Below are 27020 nucleotides of genomic sequence, written 5' to 3'. Positions count from 1 at the left end.
TCCTAATCAGGGATATATGTCTGATTTGACTCGATCAAAATTGACCAAACTTGGTATGTATATTGAAGATACTATGATTTAACATTATTGAAAGTCGTTAAGCATTTTAACTTTCCCAATTCCCAATTTGCATGTTTAATGAACTTTGCTAATTAGGGATATATATTTGAATTGACTGGACCATTGTTGATGAAACTTGCTACATGTATTGAAGCCACTATGATACAACATTTTTGAAAGTCATTCAGCATTTTTACTTCAGCCAATTCCAAATTTGCATATTTAATGAACTTTCCTCATTAGGGATACATATCTGAATTAACTTGATATTGTAGTATTGAAACTTGCTATATACATCAAAGATACTGTGATATAACATTATTGAAAGTCAAAAGACATTTTTACTTCAGCCAATTCTAGTTTGCATTATTAAATGAATTTTCATAATTAGGGATATATATCTGAATTGACTTGATCAAAATTGATGAAACTTGCTATGTACATTAAAGACACTATAATACAATATTATTGAAAGTCATTAAGCATTTTCTCTTCAGCCAATTCCTAATTTGCATATTTAATGAACTTTGCTTATTGGGGGTATATATCTGGATTGACTGGACCAAAGTTGATGAAACTTGCTATACACACTAAAAGTACTATGATACAGCATTATTGAAAGTCATTAAGCAATTTTTCTTCAGCCAATTCCTAATTTGACATTTTCGATGATCTTTCCTCTGAGATTTCACTTGGCAAAACATGCTATGTACATTGATGATTATACCAGGTCTAAAACAATATCGAAAGTCATTTCACATTTTCATGTCAGCTAATTTATAATTTGCATATCTAATGAGCTTTCACAGCTCGGCATATATGGCTTGAAGGACTTGGCCAACGGTAATTACACTTGCTATATAAAGTGGTGATACAATGAGAGCAGTCAAATAACTTTAATATTTTCATTTCAGCTAATTACATATTTGTATACTTCATGACCTTTTAGAATTAATCGGCGGTGATATTGTTCATTATGTTTGATCATAATATTTCAATGAAGTTGCAAACATGTGGCAAAGGTTCAAATTTACACATAACTTCAATATATAATGAAACACGAGAGCATTTTCAGTTCATATCTGGTCTGAAGTTGGTAGCCCAGTGACAATGGCTGGTAGTCCATGCATATTTAGTTTAGGGATACTGTACTCGTCCGAGTATAAGCCCCAGTTCAGCAACACAAATTAGCAGTATAAACTAGGGGCTTCTAACTGAGAAACCCCATGTTATGTGTCACGAACGCTTAATTTATGCTAATTATGTACATTTTGAACACTTTCTATCACTTTCAACTCCAAAGAATTGTAACTTGAGTAAAGAAAAACAGAAAAAATATTCTCATGATCTTTATGAACTGGCATGCCTTGTTACACCCGAGTCTCTCTATAAAGAACGTAATACATTGATACTGATCGACAACCATAGATAAAAGACAGGAACACTCAGCCATGATTTCCAAGCTTAACTGACACTGTTTTATATCGCTGTTTCAAATCAAACATTACACAATCTCTGGATACAGAAGTGACAGTTTTGTGAAATTTCAGCATTAAAACCCCAAAACTTGACATAAGAACGTCTTGTATGCTGCCGATCAACAGCATACTTAGTAGCATGCAAAGACTGCACGGAAAAGCAACTCAACATACTAGTATCAAACGCTCTGCATCTTGTGAAAACAACAACATAGCAATGAAAATTGTAATAGTCAGCAGAAAAAAATATCTTCACAGATGAAATGACAATTGCTTCAAACAAACGAAACTGCATGTTGACTGCATTTAGCTCGTCCAAAAGTGACGGACATCGCACGCCAAGTATTTCATGTCCAGGCTTTGGTAGTCCGTGTGGGCTACCATTTCATGGACTTTGGTAGCCCCAGGGAAAAGTTGGTAGTCTGTGGACGTGGGACTACCACTAATTTCGAGCCCTGTAAGGTTTTTAAAAACAAACCTGTGTTTTTTGCTGTATAAAGTAACAGAAGAGTGATGACAATGACATGTTCAAATAAATGACTGTTTTTTGGGACATACTATACTATACATACCCACACACATCCATCATACGTAAACGAGTATTTGTCTGCAAGACAGTTTTGTACATTGCTACATGTTGACAAAATGGCGAATACATACATGTACTCTTTTAAAGAATTCACATTAGACTGTGAATTAGAAGGGGACTTCAAACAATAGTCCCAATCGGAGCCACTGAGTGGTTTTAGATTGATAACAAGGATATTCTTAAAGTTTTAATACTGTTTATTATGTTACTGTTATAACAGGTGCAGTAGCCAGTACTCGTGCTGTTGATCCTAAGTTGCACAAGGTTGTAATTAAAATTGGAAAAAAAAAGCAAAAAGAAGAAATCAATTTACTGTAAAACCCAGTCCACAAGAATTGGAGTCAGTCATTTTGAAAAAGCAGAGGTTATGACAAGAGTGAACCCTACCATGCACATAAGGTACGTTAAAGCCTATTAGAATTGCTTTATATAATAACTACATTTAATTCTTTTTAATATCAACATTGCTTAATCAAAGTGGAAAGATAATTTTAGCTTTTTTCTGAAGTGTTATTGAAATCTATTCATTGTGAAATCCTTTTTATGAAATCCAAGTACACTCCATCTCTATCTTTTTTACGTTTGAACCATTAAGGTAAGGTAGAAAGCTTCTCTTTCAATTATGTTTAAAAAAATGCTTTCAATTTCTAAGAATTGTTCTATTTTATAAAGTCTCAGTTGGCAAGATCAGAGAAACTTAAAACTGTTCATTTTGTCTTGATATTTAGGATCTTATTTTATAAGGTTCAAATAAAATTTAATGTTTTTCTACTTTTCATGACAGTGCATTTGTCAAAGTAAAAAGAAACTAACAAAGAAGATCATGGTTTGTTGATCTACAAACCTATATGCACAACCATTGACCCAAATTCCAAATTACCTTCCAACTTAAATCTGTGTAAGCAATCCCTTCTATCGATTCACCTGTCACCCATTTTTCTATATTTTGCATAGCATCTTACCTATCCTTGTATGGTCTATCAATTTGATAGTCTTTCTACACTACTTGGCATTTGTTAAATTGGAGATCATGCATTATGCTCATCATGTCTTGACAGACAATACATAATAAGTCAGGCATGTACTTCAGATGATTTGACTTTGCTTCTGGGACTGTATCTTTTGTATACTAATTTTTTATGATAATCTTCTGATCTATGCGTTCATGGTCTCATGTTGAAGCACTAGAGGCAGGATCCGAGTCTTCACCATCTTGTTTTTGCCGAAATGTACACTTATCTCATTGCGTTAAATGAGAACAGCGGCCATTTTAAACTTCAAATATCAACTTATTATATAAAGCAATTTGTTTCTCTAATTGAAAAGCTTACAGAGGATCCCAGATTTTTATCCTTGTTCGTGAAAGGCAATTTTGGTGAAGTATTGTTTCCAAAAATTTGAGCAAAAGTTTAAACTAATTAAACTGTCTTAGCAAATATTAAAACTGCTAGCTATGTTATATTACCCCTTTCACATTACTGTGTATGGCCCAAACCCATTTTTATCAAATGGCGATTATCGATTGTTGACTTAGGGTGAACACATTCAGGAACAAATTCATGCTTATCAATAAAATAGAATATACACCCTTAAATTAACCATAAACTCAAGTAAAGCCAAAGATAATGATGCTATGACTTAAATGTGTAAAATATTTGTGTAGCTTTGCTGCACTATACGGCAAGGTACATGTATGTTATTTGTTAGAACCATTAGCTCATACTCATTGCACATCTTGATTACAGGTTTATCCTAAATATAACTGCGCACACAACATTTGTTGCTCAAGAAATAACAAATTTTGTCATTTTTGCACCTGCCTTGATTTCTGCAGCTTGAGCTCACCACCTTTGATATGTACCTGTAACTTGTAGTATCATTCAGAACATTGGTGATCTGTATACTAATTTTCCTATTCCTGGAAAAGTTGTTTTCTAAAGCCTTGTCACAATTTTCAATAGATGTTTATTTTTACATATTATTAAGGGAACTCTGAAATAATAAATGAGACCTATTGGCATGTATTTCTTGTAGATATCATAGTTTCCTTTTAATATCTATCCTAACTGTTGGTAGAGTTGAAAGTTTGAGCTTTTTTTGTGACCTCTCTTTCAGCAATAACAGTTTAACTTCTTGTATAATACCATATTGATAGATCTAACCAATGTCTAGAAGCAGCACAAATTTTCCCAGAAATGGAAACCAATGTTTCAGCCAAAGTGAAAGATTTTCTGATAATTGCATTTGATGAATAACTCAGGAGGTATTAATTCATAGAAATTTAAAGTGAAAGTGAATGAATTTATCTGATTATAGGCAGAGTCAAAGTGGGTCAGTCACTTTAATTCGCTGCATGTATATTTGAAAAAATAAAAAAACGAAAGAGATGTCGTAATATAGTATGCAAACTATGGATGGAAAATTTAAAAGTATTGAAGTTCTTCGTTTGTTGGCCTATAATCCTTCAAAGTTAATCAAACATGCATTCAGTTGATATTGGTATTGAGGTTTCAGGTTGATAACATTATGGAATTCATTTTGCATAAAGATATCGAAAAATGTTGAATGAAAGTAAATGATTAATGTTCAAATGAAATAAAGAAAATTTTGTAAAATTGTAGTTTGTTGTTGGCAGCTTCAGAATAAAACGCATCAAACTTTGTCCTTTTCAGAATTTTTTGCCCATTAAGTGCTTTTCATATTTTCAGGTCTTAAATGTGCATTGTTAAGTCTCTGTTTGATTTTGTACGGCTTGGCTGTTCTTTGGTTTGTGCATACCTTAAGTTTCCCAATTTTTCATTATTGCTTGACGAACAGGTGTTGTTTGGAAAGAAACCGTCAGAACAGCTGTTTGTTACATCATCCAAACACACTGGCAACCAAACTTTTATTTGGTAGTGTGAATAATTTGTTCTTTGTACCTTTCTGTATGTCTGCTATTGTTCCCCTCCAGTAAATGGTTTAAAAACCGAGGAAAAACACTCAATCTCTTTCATTTCACCAAATCACTACAAAATCAATTTCAATGGTTATTTAAAGAAAAAAATGTGAAGAATAAATCATTCTTTAAATTTGTCTCTGCTGCAGCTCTCTTTCCATGATACAGATATACTACAAGTTTCTTACCATCATAATTTATGAAAATTACCCAATATTCATGACCTCAATCCAATGTGATAATACCACATTCATTGGAATGTATATGTATATGCCAAAATTAGACAATTATTCATTTGAAATCATCACTATAAATAGTGTAGTGAAAATAGTGTTCATTAATCTCTGGCTTTCAAATCATCAAAGTTATTTTCACCCATATCAAGTGCCAAACAAGGTGCATGGTATTATGAAATGGGCAAGTCTTTGGAAACCGTTTTACTGACCTTTAAATGGGTTGATAATAGTAATACTGTCCCATTGAGGCCATGATATCATGATACTTTGGCAAGGAAGCACCAACATTTGTGATCAGATCAACCAATAGTTCATGTAATGATAATTTTTCAAAATGGTCGTCCTTATACATGTATGCAGACAATCAACTGGCATTGACTAGATATTGAATTGCATTTATGTAAGAGTACCTCAAAATGCTATCTGCGACTGGAAAGTGCGAGTCGCAATATTGTAGCAAACTACTATCTGCGACCGTCGCATTTACTATCTGCTACCGGTCGCACATGCTATCCGCGATCGTCGCAGATACTATCAAAATACAGTCTGCGACATGTGCACGAAAACGAGCGACCGATCTGAGAGTCGAGGGTTTTACGGGTATAACCATTGCCTAGCTATCCAGCCAGGGCCGCCATGACGTTGGATATCGTTGGATCATCGGCAGAGTTACTTTCCTTTTTATTCAATACGCTCAGTAGTGGAGACTTGGGCGGTAATAAAGATTTATCTGACACATAACTATACGTCTGGGGTGTTATTTTTTGTTGTAGAAAGTTGAATTTCTATATACTTAAGCTCTCGAGCCCTCGTGCCAAATGAAAACGATCATAAATTGTCACTTTTGACGAGCCATAGACCACGGGCCCGGGTCGGGCGGCACGGTTGGATCATTACTGTGTACGTATATTCACACTCAGTTGAGACTTCAGCTGGTAGTAAATATTTTTCTGACTCATTACTATCAGTTGGGCGTTTTATTTTCTTGTGGAAGTTAGATTTCCATTCCTCGGCCCTGGCCCTCACGTCAAGTGCAAACGAAAATAAAGTATGGCTTGTCCCCGTTTTAGTTCCAGTGCGTAACCATTACGTATTTTAGCCGAGCCGTCGCGTTGGCCGTCGCGTTGGATCATTTGCCCCACCCGACTCGCATGACAGGGTACTTATCAGTACGCTCAGTCGAGACTTGGCCAATTATAAATATTTATCTGACTTGGTTATATCTGTACGTTTGGTGTCTTTTTTATTGTAGAACATTTCATTTCTGTCTCCTAGAGACAAGTGCGCAAACGAACTTGTATTGCTTCCTTCCACGAACGTTTACGGTCTACGTCTCCTTCATGAATTCATTGACCTGGTTTGTTTTAAGCCAACGTGCCATTTACGGGGTGCGCAAATAGAATTCGAGAGCAGGGCTTATCAAAATTTAGATTAAAACGAATTTCAACAGTACATACTTGGGGTATCGAAATATTCGATCTTTTTCCCTGAAACTGATGGCCGCCGCGCCGGCCGCTGTTGTGTTGATACTAACTATGGACTATGGTAGTTTCCAACTTCGATTGAATGCATGCATTCCCGCGGCCGCGCGAAAGTTTTTACTTGGCTACGATTGTGGGATTTCTACGGTACAACGCCCAAAGAGTGGAATCATTCACACTTGCAAGAGTCTTTCAAATTACGACGACTTTGCGTTTTTAGACCGTCTTTTTGTTACCGACGGGAGCGGGGCGGGAGCTTTTAGCAGCTGTGTATTTCATTAACACGTCTTCATCAGGTCATACGTCATGGGCATTATCGCGGGCAGAATACTGTCAATCAATACCCGCTCACTTTCTGATTGGTTGCCGACATTCATTATTTTATTGTTTTCGGGTTACTATTTACACTTCATGTGGTACTCGTATCGTGTCAAATTTTATGATTCTATCACAAATGTTTGTATTTCCATTCATTTTTTATGTTTTCGTAGAGAAATCAGTTTTAGTTACTTGTCTCGTGTGTCCGATTTCCTGACATGACCTTGACGTCGCAAAACGACAAGTCCTGGCGCTTATTTTTTTTTTTTTTTCGGTGCCGTACTATTTGTTCAAGGAGTGGTCGGCGCGCATCTCGGCCCGTTACATTTGGAAATTAAATAAACCAACTGTAAGAAATGGATATATTTATGACCATATCTACGTGAAAAATGGGTGAAGAATTCATTTTATTTTCTCTTGTGCAACTTTGAAGGCGGCACTCTTCTGCGGAATAGTGCGTATATTAGTAGCGTTGCGCGCGCTGCGGATGACCGAGCATCATTCCTCGGCCCTGGCCCTCACGTCAAGTGCAAACGAAAATAAAGTATGGCTTGTCCCCGTTTTAGTTCCAGTGCGTAACCATTACGTATTTTAGCCGGGCCGTCGCGTTGGCCGTCGCATTGGATCATTTGCCCCACCCGACTCGCATGACAGGGTACTTACCAGTTCGCTCAGTCGAGACTTGGCCAATTATAAATATTTATCTGACTTGGTTATATCTGTACGTTGGTGTCTTTTTTATTGTAGAACATTTCATTTCTGTCTCCTAATAGAGACAAGTGCGCAAACGAACTTGTATGGCTTCCTTCCACGAACGTTTACGGTCTACGTCTCCTTCATGAATTCATTGACCTGGTTTGTTTTAGGCCAACGTGCCATTTACGGGGTGCGCAAATAGAATTCGAGAGCAGGGCTTATCAAAATTTAGATTAAAACGAATTTCAACAGTACATACTTGGGGGTATCGAAATATTCGATCTTTTTCCCTGAAACTGATGGCCGCCGCGCCGGCCGTTGTAGTGTTGATACTACTATGGACTATGGTAGTTTCCAACTTCGATTGAATGCATGCATTCCCGCGGCCGCGCGAAAGTTTTTACTTGGCTACGATTGTGGGATTTCTACGGTACAACGCCCAAAGAGTGGAATCATTCACACTTGCAAGAGTCTTTCAAATTACGACGACTTTGCGTTTTTAGACCGTCTTTTTGTTACCGACGGGAGCGGGGCGGGAGCTTTTAGCAGCTGTGTATTTCATTAACACGTCTTCATCAGGTCATACGTCATGCGCATTATCGCGGGCAGAATACTGTCAATCAATACCCGCTCACTTCTGATGGTTGCCGACATTCATTATTTTATTGTTTTCGGGTTACTATTTACACTTCATGTGGTACTCGTATCGTGTCAAATTTTATGATTCTATCACAAATGTTTGTATTTCCATTCATTTTTTATGTTTTCGTAGAGAAATCAGTTTTAGTTACTTGTCTCGTGTGTTCGATTTCCTGACATGACCTTGACGTCGCAAACGACAAGTCCTGGCGCTTATTTTTTTTTTTGACGGTGCCGTACTATTTGTTCAAGTAGTGGTCGGCGCGCATCTCGGCGAATAGGAGGAATGAGCGGTACTGATCTGGTGCAGTAAGTTCATTTCCATTGTTGCTTATTCTTTCAATGACATCTGCCAGAGACTGCAGGTGGCTAAACTTTCTGAGAAGTGTTATCAGGTGTATATACTGTTCTCTGTTCAGTGGAGTTGGTGAAAGATTTGACAGATTTCTTTGCTGATGGAGACCTGAAAACTGATGTAGAAGTTTCCTTGCTTTGCTGCTTGGGATGTACACCCGGTCAGTATGCTTGCTCCCTTGGATCACAGGTAGAATGTTGACATCTTCTTCATTGAAACCTTGTAATAGCTGTTTGTGAAGACCAAGTGAAGTGCCATCACAAATAACAACATCAGGATCACTGCCACAAAGTCCACAGGCAAACGATTCAGTCCAGTTGATAGCAAGGAGTCTCGCATAACCATTCCATCCAAGGCGTAATTTGTGAAGGGGTAACAATTGCGTAGATGACAGCTGTGAGTGCTTGTGTGTGTAAGCTCTGAAATATTGCACAGACAATACAATGTTACTTTTATTTTCTTCTTCCAAAGGCCTATTTTTCTCATCAAAGACAAAGTGGAAAAACAATAAACTGTATATCTTTTAAAAGTTGCAAATGTAAAATCTAAATGTGACTTTCGGTATGGAGGTTTTACTTGTCAATCATTCAAGCAAGCAATATTTGTGTAACCTGAGATGTTGGTTTATTTTGCCATTTGACAGTACAACAAACATTGGTCAACACTAATTTTCTTGTTGTGGAATTAAGACTAAAAGCCCAATGATAGCTAAGGCCAAAAAAAAAAAATAATTGTGTGTTTCCTGTAACATGCTCTGAAAAAGGTGATAAAATGTTGTAAGGTGTCACAAAGAATTACAAGGTTAGAGAAAGCTTACCGATGGAAAGCAGCCAGTGGATTTCTTCCTTCCACCATCAGGTGAAGGTAACTCAGTAATAAACCATAGTGGATAAAGTCACGGTTATTGAGGTTAAATAAAAGATCTTCTCCACCATCATAAAATAGCTTGCAGCCACACCCACCAACACTTGGCCGATAACACACTGTAAATGAGAATTAGAGGTAATTAGAATGGTTATAGTCCCATTTGATAAATAACTGAAATGGTGACATGTCTAACTGTCATCATACCTTGCAATCTAGGCTTTACAGATTATTCACAATATCCCTAAGGGCCGTCGATAATAAAAGCTGACGCACGAGAAACGTAATTCTTTCGTTTACGGGGGGAGGGGGAGAGAGCAATAAAAGAGCGCAATAAAGAGAGCAAAAAACAATAAATTTAGGTTTCAGGTGCTAATTAGGATGAAGATAATTAGCAAAGAAACTAATTAGACATTGTCATGTGTATTTTGTCTTAGTATGGGTATATGTGAATTAGACCTGGTAGGTGAGATGGATGCACACGCAATTTGGAATGCCAGCAGACAGTGTTTTATTAGAGGCAATACTACAATTTTGGTTTTCAGGTGCTAATTCGACTGGAGATAATTTATGCACAGAAACTAATTATACAATGACGTGTGTATTTTGTCGTAGTATAGGTATATGTGAATTAGACCTGGTAGGTGAGATGGATGCACACTCAATTTGAAATGCCAGCAGACAGTGTTTTATAAGAGGCAGAAGTAGAAAGTTGGTTTTCAGGTGCTAATTAGACTGAGATAATTTATGCAAAGAAACTAATTACACAATGACATGTGTATTTTATGCTAGTATAGGTATAGGTGAATTAGACCTGGTAGGTGAGATGGATGCACACGCAATTTGAAATGCCAGCAGACAGTGTTTTATTAGAGGTAAAGTACAAATTTGGTTTTCAGGTGCTAATTAGACTGAAGATAATTTATGCAAAGAAACTAATTATACAATAACATGTGTATTTTGTGGTAGTAGAGGTATAGGTGAATTAGACCTGGTATGTGAGATGGAAGCACACTCAATTTGGAATGCCAGCAGACAGTGTTTTATAAGAGGTAAAACAATAAATTTAGGTTTCAGGTGCTAATTAGACTGAAGATAATTTATGCAAAGAAACTAATTAGACATTGTCATGTGTATTTTGTCTTAGTATGGGTATATGTGAATTAGACCTGGTAGGTGAGTGGATGCACACGCAATTTGGAATGCCAGCAGACAGTGTTTTATTAGAGGCATACTACAATTTTGGTTTTCAGGTGCTAATTAGACTGGAGATAATTTATGCAAAGAAACTAATTATACAATGACATGTGTATTTTGTGTAGTATGGGTATATGTGAATTAGACCTGGTAGGTGAGATGGATGCACACTCAATTTGGAATGCCGGCAGACAGTGTTTTATTGGAGGCAGAAGTAGAAATTTGGTTTTCAGGTGCTAATTAGACTGGAGATAATTTCTGCACAGAAAGTAATTATACAATGACATGTGTATTTCGTGGTAGTATAGATGTATGTGAATTACACCTTGTAGGTGAGATGGATGCACACTCAATTTGAAATGCCAGCAGACAGTGTTTTATAAGAGTCAAAAGTAGAAATTCGGGTTTATAGGTGCTACAATTAGACTGAAGATAATTTATGCAAAGAAACTAATTAGACAATGACATGTGTATTTTGTGGCAGTGTGGGTATATGTGAATTAGACCTGGTAGGTAAGATGGATGCACACTCAATTTGAAATGCCAGAAGACAGTGTTTTATTAGAGGCAAAAGTACAAATTTGGTTTTCAGGTGCTAATTAGACTGGAGATAATTTATGCAAAGAAACTAATTATACAATTATATGTGTATTTTGTGATAGTACAGGTATAGGTGAATTAGACCTGGTAGGTGAGATGGAAGCACACTCAATTTGAAATGCCAGCAGACAGTGTTTTATAAGAGGCAGAAAGTAGAAATTCAGGTTTCAGGTGCTAATTAGACTGAAGAATTTATGCAAAGAAACTAATTAGACAATGACATGTGTATTTGTGGTAGTATAGGTATATGTGAATTAGACCTGGTAGGTGAGATGGATGCACACTCAATTTGAAATGCCAGCAGACAGTGTTTATTAAGAGGCAAAAGTAGAAATTTGGTTTTCAGGTGCTAATTAGACTGGAGATAATTTATGCAAAGAAACTAATTAGACAAATGACATGTGTATTTTGTGATAGTATAGGTATATGTGAATTAGACCTGGTAGGTGAGATGGAAGCACACTCAATTTGGAATGCCAGCAGACAGTGTTTTATAGAGGCAGAATAGAAATTCAGGTTTCAGGTGCTAATTAGACTGAAGATAATTTATGCAAAGAAACTAATTAGACAATGACATGTGTATTTTGTGGTAGTATAGGTATATGTGAATTAGACCTGGTAGGTGAGATGGATGCACACTCAATTTCAAATTCCAGCAGACAGTGTTTTATAAGAGTCAAAAGTAGAAATTCTGGGTTGATAGGTGCTAATTAGACTGAAGATAATTTATGCAAAGAAACTAATTAAACATTGACATGTGTACTTTGTGTAAGTATGGGTATATGTGAATTAGACCCTGGTAGGTGAGATGGATGCAAGCTCAATTTGGAATACCAGCAGACAGTGTTTTATAAGAGGCAGAATGAGAAATTCAGATTTCAGGTGCTTATTAGACTGAAGTTAATTTATGCAAAGAAACTAATAAGACAATTACATGTGTATTTTATGGTACTATAGGTATATGTGAATTAGACCTGGTAGGTGAGATGGATGCACACTCAATTTCAAATTCCGGCAGACAGTGTTTTATAAGAGTCAAAAGTAGAAATTCGGGTTGATAGGTGCTATTAGACTGAAGATAATTTATGCAAGAAACTAATTAGACATTGACATGTGTATTTTGTGGTAGTATGGGTATATGTGAATTAGACCTGGTAGGTGAGATGGATGCACACTCAATTTGAAATGCCAGCAGACATGTTTTATTAGAGGCAGAAGTAGAAATTCAGATTTCAGGTGCTAATTAGACTGAAGTTAATTTATGCAATGAAACTAATTATACAATGATATGTGTATTTTGTGGTAGTATAGGTATAGGTGAATTAGACCTGGTATGTGAGATGGAAGCACACTCAATTTGGAATGCCAGCAGACAGTGTTTTATAAGAGGCAAAACTATAAATTCAGGTTTCAGGTGCTTATTAGACTGAAGATAATTTATGCAAAGAAACAAATTATACATTGACATGTGTATTTTGTGGTAGTAAGGTATATGTGAATTAGACCTGTTAGGTAAGATGGATGCACACTCAATTTGAAATGCCAAGCAGACAGTGTTTTATTAAAGGCAGAAGTAGAAATTTGGTTTTCAGGTGCTAATTAGACTGAAGATAATTTATGCAAAGAAACTAATTAGACAATGACATGTGTATTTTGTGGTAGTATAGGTATATGTGAATTAGACCTGGTAGGTGAGATGGATGCACACTCAATTTGAAATGCCAGCAGACAGTGTTTTATTAGAGGCAGAAGTAGAAATTCGGGTTGATAGGTGCTAATTAGACTGAAGATAATTTATGCAAAGAAACTAATTAAACATTGACATGTGTACTTTGTGTAAGTATGGGTATATGTGAATTAGACCTGGTTTGTGAGATGGATGCAAGCTCAATTTGGAATGCCAGCAAACAGTGTTTTATAAGAGGCAGAATTAGAAATTCAGATTTCAGGTGCTAATTAGACTGAAGTTAATTTATGCAAAGAAACTAATTAGACAATGACATGTGTATTTTATGGTACTATAGGTATATGTGAATTAGACCTGGTAGGTGAGATGGATGCACACTCAATTTGATATGCCAGCAGACAGTGTTTTATTAGAAGCAGAATTAGAAATTCTGATTTCAGGTGCTAATTAGACTGAAGATAATTCATGCAAAGAAACTTATTAGAGAATGAGATGTGTATTTTGTGTTAGTATGGGTATATATAAATTAGACCTGGTAGGTAAGATGGATGCACACTCAATTTGAAATGCCTGAAGTCAGTTTGTTCTTTCATTAAGGGCAATACAAAAATTAAATTAGGTAATTTTATGCAGAAATTAAGTTTATCTTAGACGACATACGCATTTTTAAGGTGAAGATATACAAGTTTTTCACGCGTATTTATCGAATTTTTACCCAATATTATATTTTGTATGTGTAAAAAGGTCTGCTCACCGATCAATCAAAGCGCCCTCACACAGTACAGTGCACCTTATGCCAACTGGCAGGAAGTGCAACGTACCGTCGCCGTACTGCCGTATTCCGTCTGACACTTCAAGCCGTCGACAATATTTTTCCGAAAAAATATGGGATATTTTAACTCTTCGCAGTATAAATAAGGTAATATAGTAGTCTTCAGTCAAAATTGAGGTCGTAGCGACGTAGAGAAGAGTACTCGTTTTGTCTGCCAGCTTCCACGATAAAGTATTGTCTGCTGGTTTTGTCTGCTAGCTTCAGCCGAGTGCTCTATGGTGACCTTTGTGTCAGCAAGATGGCGACGCTGTATGTTTATACAATGCGATGCTGACATTTCCACCGCGAACGAAAACGTGTTGGGATCAACAAGAATGCAAGATTACCACTACAAGCCGAAAGTCGGTGATTGATATTTCAAGTAAATAACCTGAAAGGCTTACCTCATAGGTCGTTTTCGTGCAGGTCCGGGTTGCTTTTCTTCAACTGTCGACGACTTGCGTTTTCGTCCGAGAAGCGTTACTGTTGATGACATCCCCGTGTACTGGTCGACAAAAGATTGCTTTTTACGAAGAGGAGTTGACATGACGGAAGACATTGCGAAGTACAAGGCAAATGGACAATTTGACCCGTTGATCTTTATTTATAAGTATTCAAAACTGCAGTAAACGGTCCACCAATCAAACGTATACGGACGTAATGAATAATTGTTTTCGTGTCGCAGACTGTATTTTGATAGTATCTGCGACGATCGCGGATAGCATGTGCGACCGGTAGCAGATATTAAATGCGACGGTCGCAGATAGCAGTTTGCTACAATATTGCGACTCGCACTTCCTAGTCGCAGATAGCATTTTGAGGTACTCTTACATACCTCTGAATTGTTCACAAAAAAATTGGTCTTTTTGTAATCTAAGCTCAACCTGTCAATTGTGAACTTGAGTTAATATCATCATAAAAGAGGATAAAGTTGGTCTTGCATATTTATTTCAGGAGAAGCCTCCCATAGGAAAAGTGAATGAAACAGGAACCCAAAATATATCAACAGGAATAGATCAAGCTGGCAGTACAACAATACAACAGGTGATAGGGGCCCCAACTAAACCACTTGGTGACCTGAAATCTGGTCCTGCCATGACATCTCTGCAACAAATTTCACCAATGAATGTCTCTTCTAACATGGCAATGGATAGAATCATTAAATCAACCAGTGAATGACATGCCATATGATCATGTGATGACACCTCAGTCAGCTGATGAACTAATGCATACACCTGCGAACGTAATGGTAAACACGAAATGATTATATTTTATTTCCTCAAAGTGAAGATCCCCTTGGCCTTCGGTATATTTGGGAACCAGCTGATCAGCAGAACTCACAGGCACTAATAAGTCAACTTGAAAAGCAGCAAGCAAGTGGAGAAGCAGTCTCAAAGGTTTACCAAGGACCACCTGGATTTAAGCCAAAAATTGCGATGCGTTTTTCCAGGTAGTGCTGTGAGGCAAACACAACAACAACTACAATATTCAGGTCATTCAGAGCAACTATACATTGGGAAACCAGTCATAATTGGTGATTCACAGGAAATATCAGATCCTGAGAAAATGGGAAGGATTTGCAGTTCAAAGCAAGTACATGATGGAAAAGAAGTGCCAAGGTACTTCGAAGACCAAAATGAAGATCAGAGTTGTAGAGGTGCTGAACAAGTACAAGTTTCCAAGCAGCAAGGAGGTAATACATCAAAATATTTTTCTGCATGAAGATCATGGTACTGTCCAAGGCCAGCCCGTTCAACATCAACAATTTCCAGGACAACAGCGGCCAATGATGCCACAGGTACCACAGCAAACTGTTCTGATTCCGCCACAATACTATGGCAATATACAGACCGTAAAACAGACACAGCCATTGCTGCAGCATGATGCACCAACAGCTGATTTCAGGAGGATGCAAATGTTCATGCAGAGTTTAAGCATGGAACAGCAGCAACTACTATATGAAGCTACTCAAACAACTGAATTTTCAGGAGGGTCAGCATTTCGGGCTCCAAGCTCACTAAGTCAGAATCAGAACCAAGGCCTGAGCCAGATGCAAACATCTCTACATATGAGCCAGAATCAGACAAAGATTCAACCAGCACCTCATCAACAGAGCCAGGATCAGACACTGATCAAGGAACCTCCTGATTCAATCAGTCGAAATGAGACCAAGATTCAAGAACCACCAAAACCAACAAGCCAGAATCAGACCCAGATTGGAGAACTACCACAACCAGTGTTCCAAAATCAGACTCGGATCAATGTACCCCCTCAGCCAGTGGATCAGAATCAGAGTAAGATGCAAGCTCCACCTGTTGAGCCACCAGAGCCTGTTTCAGAACATCACCTTGGTAAGTTTATTGCCATAAATGCACAATAACCAGGTGAAGCCCTGACAAGTGACATTAAATCGTTCGACAGATTCAGGTATCTACCACTATGCATATACCATTATACCGGTATTACACATTGTGTTACCATGATGATGTGTAAACTACATTCTGCTCATCATACATCATTCTAATGATGTAGCCAACAATGGTAATGCCTGTTATTACATATCTGCATAGTATTCTTTGTCTGAGTGCAATTGCAGGTGGCATTTCCTTTGTTTGTTAGAGTGAATGCATAATTCAAATTCAATACATCTTTACAATTAAAAAGTCGAGTACTCACAGATTGGATATAACAAGAGGAAAATTGGTTTTTGAAATGCTTGCTGTATCTGTAATCTTAACTTGTTATCCGTGACTCTACTGTTTTGATGTAGACCCATTGGTGATTAAGAGCAAATTCAAATTTCATAATATCCTATGATATCCAAGAGATAATAATTTCAATAATAATAATAATGATAATAATAATAAAATGTTAAAACATTTTATGATTCATCAGATCATAACATACATAGTAATGAGTCTACCTTATAATACAATAGCAGGAAATGATATGATATTGTCAACCACAGCAAAACATTCAATTTGCTATAATATTTATTATGCTTTGAAGGAATCTGACAAAATGACAAAATATTGATTGCATAACAGGCACCAGCCAATTAATCTCCCTAAAATTTCTTGACATGTGAGACCAATTCAGGTATCTTCTATGTACCGGTATCTGTGAACTTGATGCTTTTTGGGTCTCTATAAACACACACCAGTAGTTTTGACAAGCTTCTCTTTGCAAATCATAAAATTTAGACATGACAATACAGTAGTTTTTCTAAATGTAAACTTTTGGTTGCCATTCAAGTGGAAGGTGCCAATCCAACAGTGAAGTTTCTGATAGGTTTCATATGATTTGTCTCCATGACCTTGAACAGTAGCATTTAAAGGCCCTACCAGTAAGCCTTATTTAAGTCAGGTTCTTGTGAAGTGATGGGTTTAACACTTCGGCTCTGTTGTATTCAGGTTGTAACTGACTTGTTTCAAGATTTTCTTGGATTGGAATTGAAAGTAATAAAACATATATAATAATCCTCTCAACAAGACATTAGTTTGATCACATTCTAGCTGTATTCAGTGATGCACTCTATCATTTCAGTGTCCATATTTCTTCAGTATCAATTTTCAACACATTTACTTCCTTATTTTTGATTAGCTAGTACATGCATGTTGGTCTTGCAGCTGAATTACTAAAACTGAGTTATGCTTGTGCTTCAGTCACTTTTCTGAAAAGTCAAATATTGAGAATGATCGCATTTATTACATGCCTGTCAGTTTGCAAGTTTTTTACAAAAATATAACTGAAAAAGAAGCTAATATAGGGTACAACTATGCAAAGGAGGACTGGTGATAGTAGATAGGGACAGTTGTCTGTAAGATCAGCGGATCCATGTTGGTTTTGGAGACTGCCATAAATACCTTGTGTGTTTGTTAGCTACTATAGCCTATAGTCTATAGAAGCTATTGGGATGGGTATCCGTCCGGTTCTGTCATCAGTCTGTATGTATGTATGTATATATGTATACATGTAATGTTGTATGTCCGTTTGTGAGGATGTCCGTCCACTCAAATATCTTGAGAACTGCAGTACTTACAGATTTGATATTTGTTGTGTAGATGCAAAATATGATTATGAGAAACTATTTTTTTATTTTTTGATATTGTTGAAAATATGCAAATTAGCGACAAAAAAGGCATTTTTGGTAAAAAATCTTCTTCTTCATAACCGCTGGTCAGACAGCTTTGATATTTGGTATACAGGTCCCTAGGGATGACCCAACTTAGATTTGTTCAAATTGTGATGGAATATGCAAATTTGTATTTTTAAGGAATTTTTTTGTCATTTTTGGTCAAAAATTTATTTGTAAAACCGCTTGTCTGACAGCTTTGATATTTGGTATACAGGTTCATAGGAATGATCAAAATATGATATATTCAAATTATGATGAAATCTACAATTTTGTATTTTTGGGCAATTTTTGCCATTATTGTCAAAAAATTATTTCTCAAAAGTACTCATCTGATAGCTTTGATATTTGTATACAGGTTCCTACAGATGAACTAAATATGATGTATTGAAATATGATGAAATCTGCAATTTTGTATTTTTGGTTCAATTTTGCCATTTTTGGTCAAAAATTTGTTCTCAAAAAGTACTTGTCTGATAGCTTTGATATTTGGTATACAGGTTCCTAGGGGTTATCTAAGTGTGATATATTGAAATTTGATGAAATCTTCAATTTTTGGGTCAATTTTTTGCCATTTTTGGTCAAAATCTTTGTTTCTCAAAAGTGACTCATCTGATAGCTTTGATATTTGGTATACAGATTCCCAGGGTTTATCTTAATGTAATATATTGAAATTATGATGAAATGTTCAATTTTGTATTTTGCAGCTAATTTTGGCATTTTTGGTCAGGCTCTCCTGAAATGAGCTATCAAAGATCCACTTTCATCATCAACACATGTGTCACAAAAAGTTCTCTCTACATACACAGCGAGCTCTGTCGACTGTTAGGTCACTGGTTTTTTCAAAACAGCTGGTCAGACAGCTTTAATATTTGGTACACAGGTCCCTAGGATGACCTTAGTGAGATGATTTCTACATTCAGGAAATAGTTAATTTTGTATCCATGTCTACAGTAGCTGCGCAGGGACATTGGGGCCCTATGTTTCATCTAAGGTACATATTCATGATAGGTACCTTAATTAAAGATGCTTAAGTTAATCTGTAGTTTAGTGGCGTCAACCATTATACCAATCTGTTTCACAAAATGATTTCACCCATAATAGCTATTACCGTACTCGTCCGAGTATAAGCCCCCGGTTCGGCAACACTAAACAGCGGTAAACTAGGGAGGGGCTTATACTCGAGCAACCCCATGTTATCTGGCATGGACGCTTAATTTATGCTAATTTTATGCACGATTTTTTTCAACACCACTCGATCTTTCTATCGCTTTCAAAATCGACTTACACACCCAAAGGAAATTGATTGTACAATCTCTGAATACAGAAGTGACATTTTGGTGAAATTTCAGCGTCGAAAAAAAACCCAAACTTGAAACAAAGACGTCATGTATGCTGCTGATCAACAGTAAACATGTGATGTGAACAGGCATGCATTGCCCACACGGAAAGGCACTCAATATTCCAATATCAACTGTCTACATCTTGTGAAAACAACAACATAGCAGTGAAAATTGTAATAGTCACCAGGAAAAGTCTTCACAAATGAAAGGATAATTGCTTCAAACAAAAGAAACTGCATGTTTCAAGCATGAAAACATCGTGGCCGGCGTGAATGAAGATAAACAATGGCGGACGTGAGTGAGACTATTCTATTTAGGCGACGGGGGTGAGTAGGGTCAAAGAATCACAGATAGTACTGGAAAAACGTGTCATTTTCCTTACGATATGTCAAGGGAACTCCAGTTTCCCATTGTTTTAACATCTTTTAATGGTTTCTTTATTATCTAAAATTAATTTTACCAAGTTAAATGACCAAATATACTCTCCTAACCTTTCTGTATTTGAGTTACACTAGGGTAGGGGCTTATACACGGATGTAATGCATTTTCTAAAATCCTCTAAAATCAGTAGGGGGGCTTATACACGAGCAGGGGCTTATACTCGGGAACGAGTACGTAACTGGGAATTACAAGACCATGGGCATACAGTGGGGATTACTGTTGACGTGGAGTTTTGAATTCTCAGAGCATGGCTTTGACTGTATGAATAAATTTGAATAATCATCATGATGGGCTCTTTCGTGACATACATAAAGAGGTGTCAAATAGTTGTATAGGGAACACCTTTTGATATGTGTTCTCCAACAAAGAAATAGAACATTTTTTCATTAAATTTTACTCGAGTTTAGTCACTATATATTCACAGACATCATATGCAAAGATTTAGTGACAATGAATGCCTGAAACATGTCAAAATTATGGGATTCTGGACCAAACATAGCATGTCGATCAGTAGCATGTGGCTTTTTTACATTTGCATAGATTTATGATAATCCGGCTTTTATAGGGGAAGTTCCTGTGTAAATGTAAATTTTGCAAACTTTTTTTTTGATATGTAATGCAGATACTCTAAGTGATGATGAAGATGAAAAAACTGTGAATGACACAATTGAAGTAACTGGATTAGATAAAACAAAAAACAATCTGGAGTTCTTCAGCTTTACTTTGAAAGTAAAAGATCTGGAGGAGGTCCTGTGAAAAACATTGAAGAGTTGGATAAAGGGAAGAAGCTGCATAATCACATTTGAATCTGCTGAAGGTATTCAAAACTTTTAAGGCTTGTTGGGATTTGCTTTTCATTTGAATTGTTTGTTTGTGAATGACAGTCAATCATCAGTTTGTTTATCATAGTTCAACTGTTTCTGCCAGCATTGTGATACCACGAAAGTGTCTCAACTACCAAGCATGACAGTTAAAGATTAACAGCTTGCAATCCTTTAGCTCTAACGCCTTGACTACCTTTTTGCCAGAAATTTCCAAGAGCCATTGAATCACTGTAGTACTTTGAGTGATGTGAAATTCCGGCAAGATCCTGTACGTTCAGAGTATCTTTGGCAAAGCAATTTTACAACATATGGTTGTGAATGGATTAATGATTATTACACCTCACCTATAGAATGATCTTGTGATTGGCTAAAAGTCCTGACATTCCAAAAAGTAAGTAACATGATTCAATTGCTATTGCCCTCGAGTCTTGCCCACCATGTGCTGGCATTTTAACTCAAGTTGAAGTGTGCAATGCATTGTAGTGTACAGGCACTGTGCCAAGAACTCTTGCACGAGATATATAAAATGTGTCATTTGAAAATTTGCATGTCATTTCAACCTGTCGTTTGATGTGCACAGTACAATACTGGATTTTGTGATGATTTCAAATGTTCAGTGTAATAAAATGAATAACACATGCACATGGGCAGTATCACAATTTGTGGCATGCCCTTGGGCTGGTGATCCTGACTGCAATATTGATGATACCCTCACCTGTGGCTCAGGCATCGCCAATATTTTGGTCATGATCACCATCCCATGGGCAGACCACAAAATTTTGATATTGCCCGCACTGTCTTGATTTATTATTTATCATGCCATACACTCTGAAGGGTCTATGGCCACAATATCAAGGCAAACAAAGGAAAAATATTGCAATGGACTCCATGTCCATCATGGCTTTCATTGATGAGGCATAGTATGTGGAATACAAAATGTAGGTGATAACTGAATACAGAATCTGTGTATGCTACTCTATAATAGATAGTGCTTTTACATTTACAGTTGTACCAAGAGTCCTGGAACGTTCTCACAAATGTCAAGGTGTACAACTGACAGTCTCTCTTGCTCCAAAACGAAAGAAGAAGCGAAAACTCCCAAGAGATACAAAAGCTATCCTACTCAAAGGATTATCTGATGATACAAACAGAGAAACCATTGATCTGTTTATGGAGAGCCGTACTGGTATTGAAGAAGCTCCTTTGATGTTTTTCGGTGACAAACCTGGTATTGTGCTCTTGAAGTACTCCAAAGATATTCCAGGTATATAGTATTAGTTGTATAATGTGCAGTATTTACAACCTGATTTTCAACAGACTATGTAACAAATCATTGCATATCTCATCTTAAAAGGACACTCTCACTTATGTTGATTGTATGTAGACACTGGTATACCTTCAGATTTTTAAATTTACTTTACGCTCTGCTGCACCAATGCCTGCAAAACATTTACTCTAGTCTACATATCCAGTTACCAATAATGACATTGTTAGTGAGCATTTTACTTGTTATTTGATGTATAGCTGTGCAAATAAATGGTTTGTCACTTCTCTTGATCTCTAGATTTTGAAAGTGTTATTTACAAAGTTGCAAAGAGAAGACTGAACAAAGTGAAAATATCAGCAGAGCCAGTGTACCTGACTGATAGCATACTTGCTCAGAATGTACCTCCAAATGTAACTGAAGATGTAGTCACAATGTACTTTGAGAACTCAGCCAGAAGTGGCGGCGGTGACGTTGACTATGTCAGATTTAATGAAAAGAAGTGTCTGGCAGTTGTGTCTTTTAGAGATTACAGAGGTAGGTGATGTAGATCTTGCTGACTGTTGTAAAATTACCAAGACAGATTTCAGTCATATTTTTTTTGCTTGAACCCTTAGGGAAATGTAAGTTTAAGTATCAGTCTAAATCATAATGCTTTCAGTAACTGAAGCTAACTCACAAGTTGTCGGTTGGAAGCACCACTTTAGATCTGTATCATAAGATGTTAGTTCTGGATTCTCAATCTACCCTTGCAGTGTTTTCTCCATGTTTCTCTCACAAGTAGGGAAGTATCTCCTTCTGCTTGAAAAATTACGGGGGGGGGGGGGGGGGGGGGGGGGGGGGGGGGGGGGGGGGGGAGTATGTGTTGTGTGATCTGGGTATGGTTAAACCATTCATTTGATCACTTTGATGTTTGGCACATTTGTTCTTGGAGATGGAGCCAGAATTGTTCATTTTTGGTCATACATGTCTTTTAGTATTTTACATACTGTAATATTTTTATCCTGTGTTAGTCATGTTTTTAGCGTACTGATGTGGACATGTGTTATATATGCATTTACTAGATGCCCAGTTTGGCAAAATCCAGTGTGCAGTTAGGTAAATAAATTCTTGCCAAGTAATATGACCAAGAAAATGTACATTGTGCGTACCAAAACTAATCTAACCAATAACAAAGCTTAGCTGACCTTTGACCTCTTTTCAGATAAAACATCATGGTTCATATTTACCTTTACCATATAACACTTGTCAGAGATTGTGACATACAAAGTCCAAAGCACCTGCCTGGGTCCCATGTTACCGATAACTTATAAACACATCCTTCAGTCAGTATATTTACAAGAACTTATTTCAATTTAAAGTAAAATCCTGACGGAGATACAAAAGTTCCACTTCACATGGGCCTTTAAACATTTATCCATGAAATGTTTGTTTGAAACAACCAAAATTGAATTTTATTCAAAATGTTAAACAATATTTAAAAGTATCTTCTTGCAAATACTTTTAAAATACTATAATTTATTATTAAACCTTTTCTGCCAGACTGTATCATTCCCTTCAGTCAAGTCAGCAAAAAGCGGTATTGAGCCCAAAACATGACGTATTGTCACCCACTTGGTTTGGTCTGTTATAGCATCTTTTGTCCAAAAAAAATCAAGTTTACAGTATTTATGTTTTCAACAGCCTTCAAATGTACAGTATTATATTAAAATACACCATATGGAATATGTTGTGTTTCACTAATTTTAACCATCTTGACCTGATGGTGAAATGTGAACTTGGCAGGAAAAGGGTTAAAGTAATGATTCAATTATATCACTTCCTGCTAGCTGACATGTGATAGGTGGAATGTATTAATTCATGATTACTTGTTTAACAAATGAAACGGGCGCTACCTACTGGTACAATTTAATGCCTTTGTGTCCTCAATGAAATGTCACAAAAATGCAATACATACAGTAGGTTGCCCTAGTTGCTTGACTGACTTAGATTAGAAGTATTATACTAAAATAGTATTTGCACCTCCCACAAGATCTTCATTTGGGAATTTTGATTCGTCAGCATGTCACCCCTAACATATAGCCTGCAATATTCTGTAAATGAAGTCACTCTGTCCAATAGCTTCTATGAAATTTACTTGTGTTGTTGCAGTCTCCATAAAATTGTTCATATTTCCTTAGTTGTTGACAGAGTTCTGGAGAGGGACCATTACCTTAATAATCTAAGACTGGATGTACAGCCATACCATGAATGCCTTGGATGTGAAAGCATTGACAGCTGTGATGAAGATCCCGAGACATCTCAATCATTTAGCAACGGGCAATATACCAGCCAATCAGTGGAAGGAGAGATGTACAGACAACAGAATACATCTTCTGGAGATGCAGATCCTAATGCCAGAATGATACAGAGAATGAAGAAAGAGAAGAGGAAGAGAAAGCCCTCCGAGTTGCCAAGAGACAAAACATCAATGATCTTGAAAGGTCTAGCTGATGATACTTCTCCAGAGACTATTTTACTTTACATGGAAAGTTGCACTCGTATCGAGGAAGACCCTGAACTGATTTTTGGTGAAGAACCTGGTACAGTGATGGTCAGATACGATGAAGATGTTGGGGGTAATCTTCCTTTTAATGTGTACTTTAAATTTCTTCCACTTCATTAATGAATTTTGATTTAACTAAGCTTGAATTCACAGTAATTTTGGTCTCACATGAGACATTGTTTATCTGCTTCCCACTCTTTATATTGCAAATTTTTTTTTTCGATTTTGAGAAGATCACCCATCGAATAAGTAAGAAAAAGCTCAACCAAGCCACAGTAACTGTTCAGCCAGCCTATCACACTGACTGTGTACTGGTTGAAGATTTGCCTCCCAATGTTTCTGAAGACAGTCTGGCACTGTACTTTGAAAGTGTGAAAAGAAGTGGAGGTGGAGAAGTGGATGATGTTGATCTTGACGAAGAGAGGAATTCTGCTAAAGTGTTCTTCAAAGACTGCAGAGGTAAGATGCTGGTTGGATACATTCACCCTGCAAAGTTTTGCTGGTTTATTTTTTGTGATCAAAACAAATCTTGAAGTCTGTGAAGCTGCGGTCAATGTGTCATTTGTTCAAGCTTACAGATTAAGAAATTGTATTTCAGTCATTGAGATTTTCAAAAAAGTGAAACCTCTGAGGTTTTTAAAGATGAAAATACACAATTTCTGACGTTGATATTGCTCAAGGCAATTGAGTTGATCATTATATACAATTCTTCCATGAATTGTTCGAAAACAATCCAACTGTTTGTTTTTCCCATTAGTTGTAGATAATGTACTTCATAAGACTCATGAGATCAACCAAAGACAAGTGACTGTTCAACCATTCTATGCAAGTCTTGGTTACATGGTGAGCAGTGGTGAACTAACTCCCAGAATTCCAAAACCTGTCACCGTCGACGTGGATCCTCTTATTATGGAGTTCATCATGGCCAAACAAAATCAATACACTGAAGAATTTAAAGAAACTTTGCATGATGCTCACACAGATATTGAATGGCCACATCAGGAACAGAGTGACAAGGTATTATTGAAGCCAACACTGACCTCTGACACCAAGGATCTTCACAAAATAGTGAAAAGTTGGTCTAAGAATGCAAAGTCTACTTTCAGTCAGTATCTTCAGGGGTACAAGATGGCTACAATCACAGTTTTAGAAGGTATCTGGTTGCGGGTCAAAAGTGAAGTTGGATCCTTGAGTAATGCTGGAGATCCTGTTGATTTGCAAATGGACCAAACGTCATCCACAATTCAAATCACTGGCAGAGCAGTAGATGTCACAAGACTCAAAGCCAGGATTGAGGAGCTTATCAAAGACATTGAAGATGAAATTCAGAAAGCCAAACAGAGAATCACAGAAAATGTGGACATCAAAGACCCTTTCCAGATACAACAGCTCCAGATGTTCAGATTTTCAAAAGCATCTGAACGTTTTCCTGGACTTCAAGTGAAAGTTGCATCGAAGTCTCAGAAAGTCATTTTTGAGGGATTACCAACTGAGATCACAGAGGCAAAAGTTTACATGTATCAGACTCTGAGTGATCTACCTGTAAGAAAATTCAGACCAGCTTCTAGGAATGTGAAGGAATTTCTTAAAGACCGAGATGTCGCCAAGAAGATATATGAAACCTTCAAGGCAAGAAAGTTCAGAGCTACGTACATGGTATCTGAAGAAGACGTCGTCTGTTCTGCTTCTACTGAAGATGACACTGGAACAAGCTGTACAGATTTTACAGAACAGCATTGCAGAGCACTTTATTGATATCAAACCACAGTCCCAGCCTGCATTACAGAAAGAGGAATGGAAAGAATTAGTTGGTAGACTTGAAGATGAGGAAAAGGTCTTCATACTGCCCCCAGTGTCTGGTCAGAGAAATGCTGTTACAGTCGTAGGCTTCAAAACCAGCTTAACACCAGTGGCTACAAAGCTTACAGATTTCATTAAATTACACACAGTTGTTGATGATGTCATCCGAATGGAATCAGGCAGAGTGAGATTCCTCTTTGATTTGAAAAAGGATGAGTTGCAAATGGTGAGACAGCAAGCTAAACAGCAGCCATTCAGCATCGACAGATACCAAAACAGTACAGGTATAATTGTCAAAGGAACAGAAGATGATGTAAGGGCAGCCTGTGAACAGTTGAAGAAACTTGCTGAAAAAGTCAGTGCGCGCCCACACCCCATTGACAAACCTGGAATGCCAGCCCTGTTCAAGGAAGACAAAGGACAAATGTATCTTAGAGTGGTTGAGAGTGAATTCAATTGTCGGATAGACGTCACAGACCCATCAGAAGTGGAGACAGCCATGGAAGTAGAAGCTGAAGAAGAAGTACCAATGATGCCACCACCGACTACATTGACTGTGTTATGCTATGTGACCAGGAAAGATGGGAGACGTATTGTGGTTGGTAAAGGTGATCTCACTAAGATGCCTGTAGATGCCATTGTGAATGGATCAACTCAACAACTAGACCATTCAGGTGGTCTTGCAAAGGCCATTGTGGATGCAGGTAAGTACTACAATT

At 37.0% G+C, this 27020-nt stretch overlaps 3 protein-coding genes across 4 annotated transcripts in view; 2 read left to right on the top strand and 1 right to left on the bottom strand.

Moving 5' to 3' along the window:
* Window positions 1-8551: 8551 nt before the first annotated feature.
* On the bottom strand, window positions 8552-9769 carry LOC139120520 (uncharacterized). Its single transcript, XM_070684983.1, has 2 exons — window positions 9608-9769; window positions 8552-9209 (listed from the first exon to the last, which is right to left on the bottom strand). The coding sequence occupies exons 1-2, from the start codon at window positions 9643-9645 to the stop codon at window positions 8675-8677; spliced, it is 573 nt and encodes a 190-aa protein (XP_070541084.1). The 5' UTR covers window positions 9646-9769; the 3' UTR covers window positions 8552-8674.
* A 5639-nt stretch (window positions 9770-15408) lies between these two features.
* Window positions 15409-21837, top strand: LOC139120517 (uncharacterized). Its single transcript, XM_070684981.1, has 3 exons — window positions 15409-16300; window positions 20491-20685; window positions 21699-21837. The coding sequence occupies exons 1-2, from the start codon at window positions 15547-15549 to the stop codon at window positions 20622-20624; spliced, it is 888 nt and encodes a 295-aa protein (XP_070541082.1). The 5' UTR covers window positions 15409-15546; the 3' UTR covers window positions 20625-20685; window positions 21699-21837.
* Window positions 21838-25258: 3421 nt separating this feature from the next.
* The window catches only part of LOC139120513 (protein mono-ADP-ribosyltransferase PARP14-like), a 39663-nt gene continuing 37901 nt past the window's right edge, over window positions 25259-27020 (top strand). Inside the window, exon 1 of one of the 2 annotated variants that reach the window (XM_070684977.1) lies at window positions 25259-27005. In XM_070684977.1, coding sequence (XP_070541078.1) covers window positions 26099-27005 — 907 coding nt within the window. In that variant the 5' untranslated portion in view covers window positions 25259-26098. The remainder of the gene's footprint in view (window positions 27006-27020) is intronic. The other variant, XM_070684976.1, reaches the window with a different exon arrangement.

The sequence above is a fragment of the Ptychodera flava genome, chromosome 20, assembly GCF_041260155.1.
Source record: "Ptychodera flava strain L36383 chromosome 20, AS_Pfla_20210202, whole genome shotgun sequence".
In the NCBI taxonomy this organism is placed as follows: Eukaryota; Metazoa; Hemichordata; class Enteropneusta; family Ptychoderidae; genus Ptychodera; species Ptychodera flava.
This window is presented reverse-complemented; position numbering and strand designations above follow the sequence as displayed.

Excerpts from the sequence above, each read along its gene's own strand:
- LOC139120517 (XM_070684981.1), top strand. The coding sequence starts at position 15,547 with ATGATGGAAAAGAAGTGCCAAGGTACTTCGAAGACCAAAATGAAGATC. Across the intron at positions 16,301-20,490 it reads TGTTTCAGAACATCACCTTG|ATACTCTAAGTGATGATGAA; the intron begins GTAAGTTTATTG and ends TATGTAATGCAG.
- LOC139120520 (XM_070684983.1), bottom strand. The coding sequence starts at position 9,645 with ATGGTGGAAGGAAGAAATCCACTGGCTGCTTTCCATCG. Across the intron at positions 9,210-9,607 it reads CCACTGGCTGCTTTCCATCG|AGCTTACACACACAAGCACT; the intron begins GTAAGCTTTCTC and ends GCAATATTTCAG.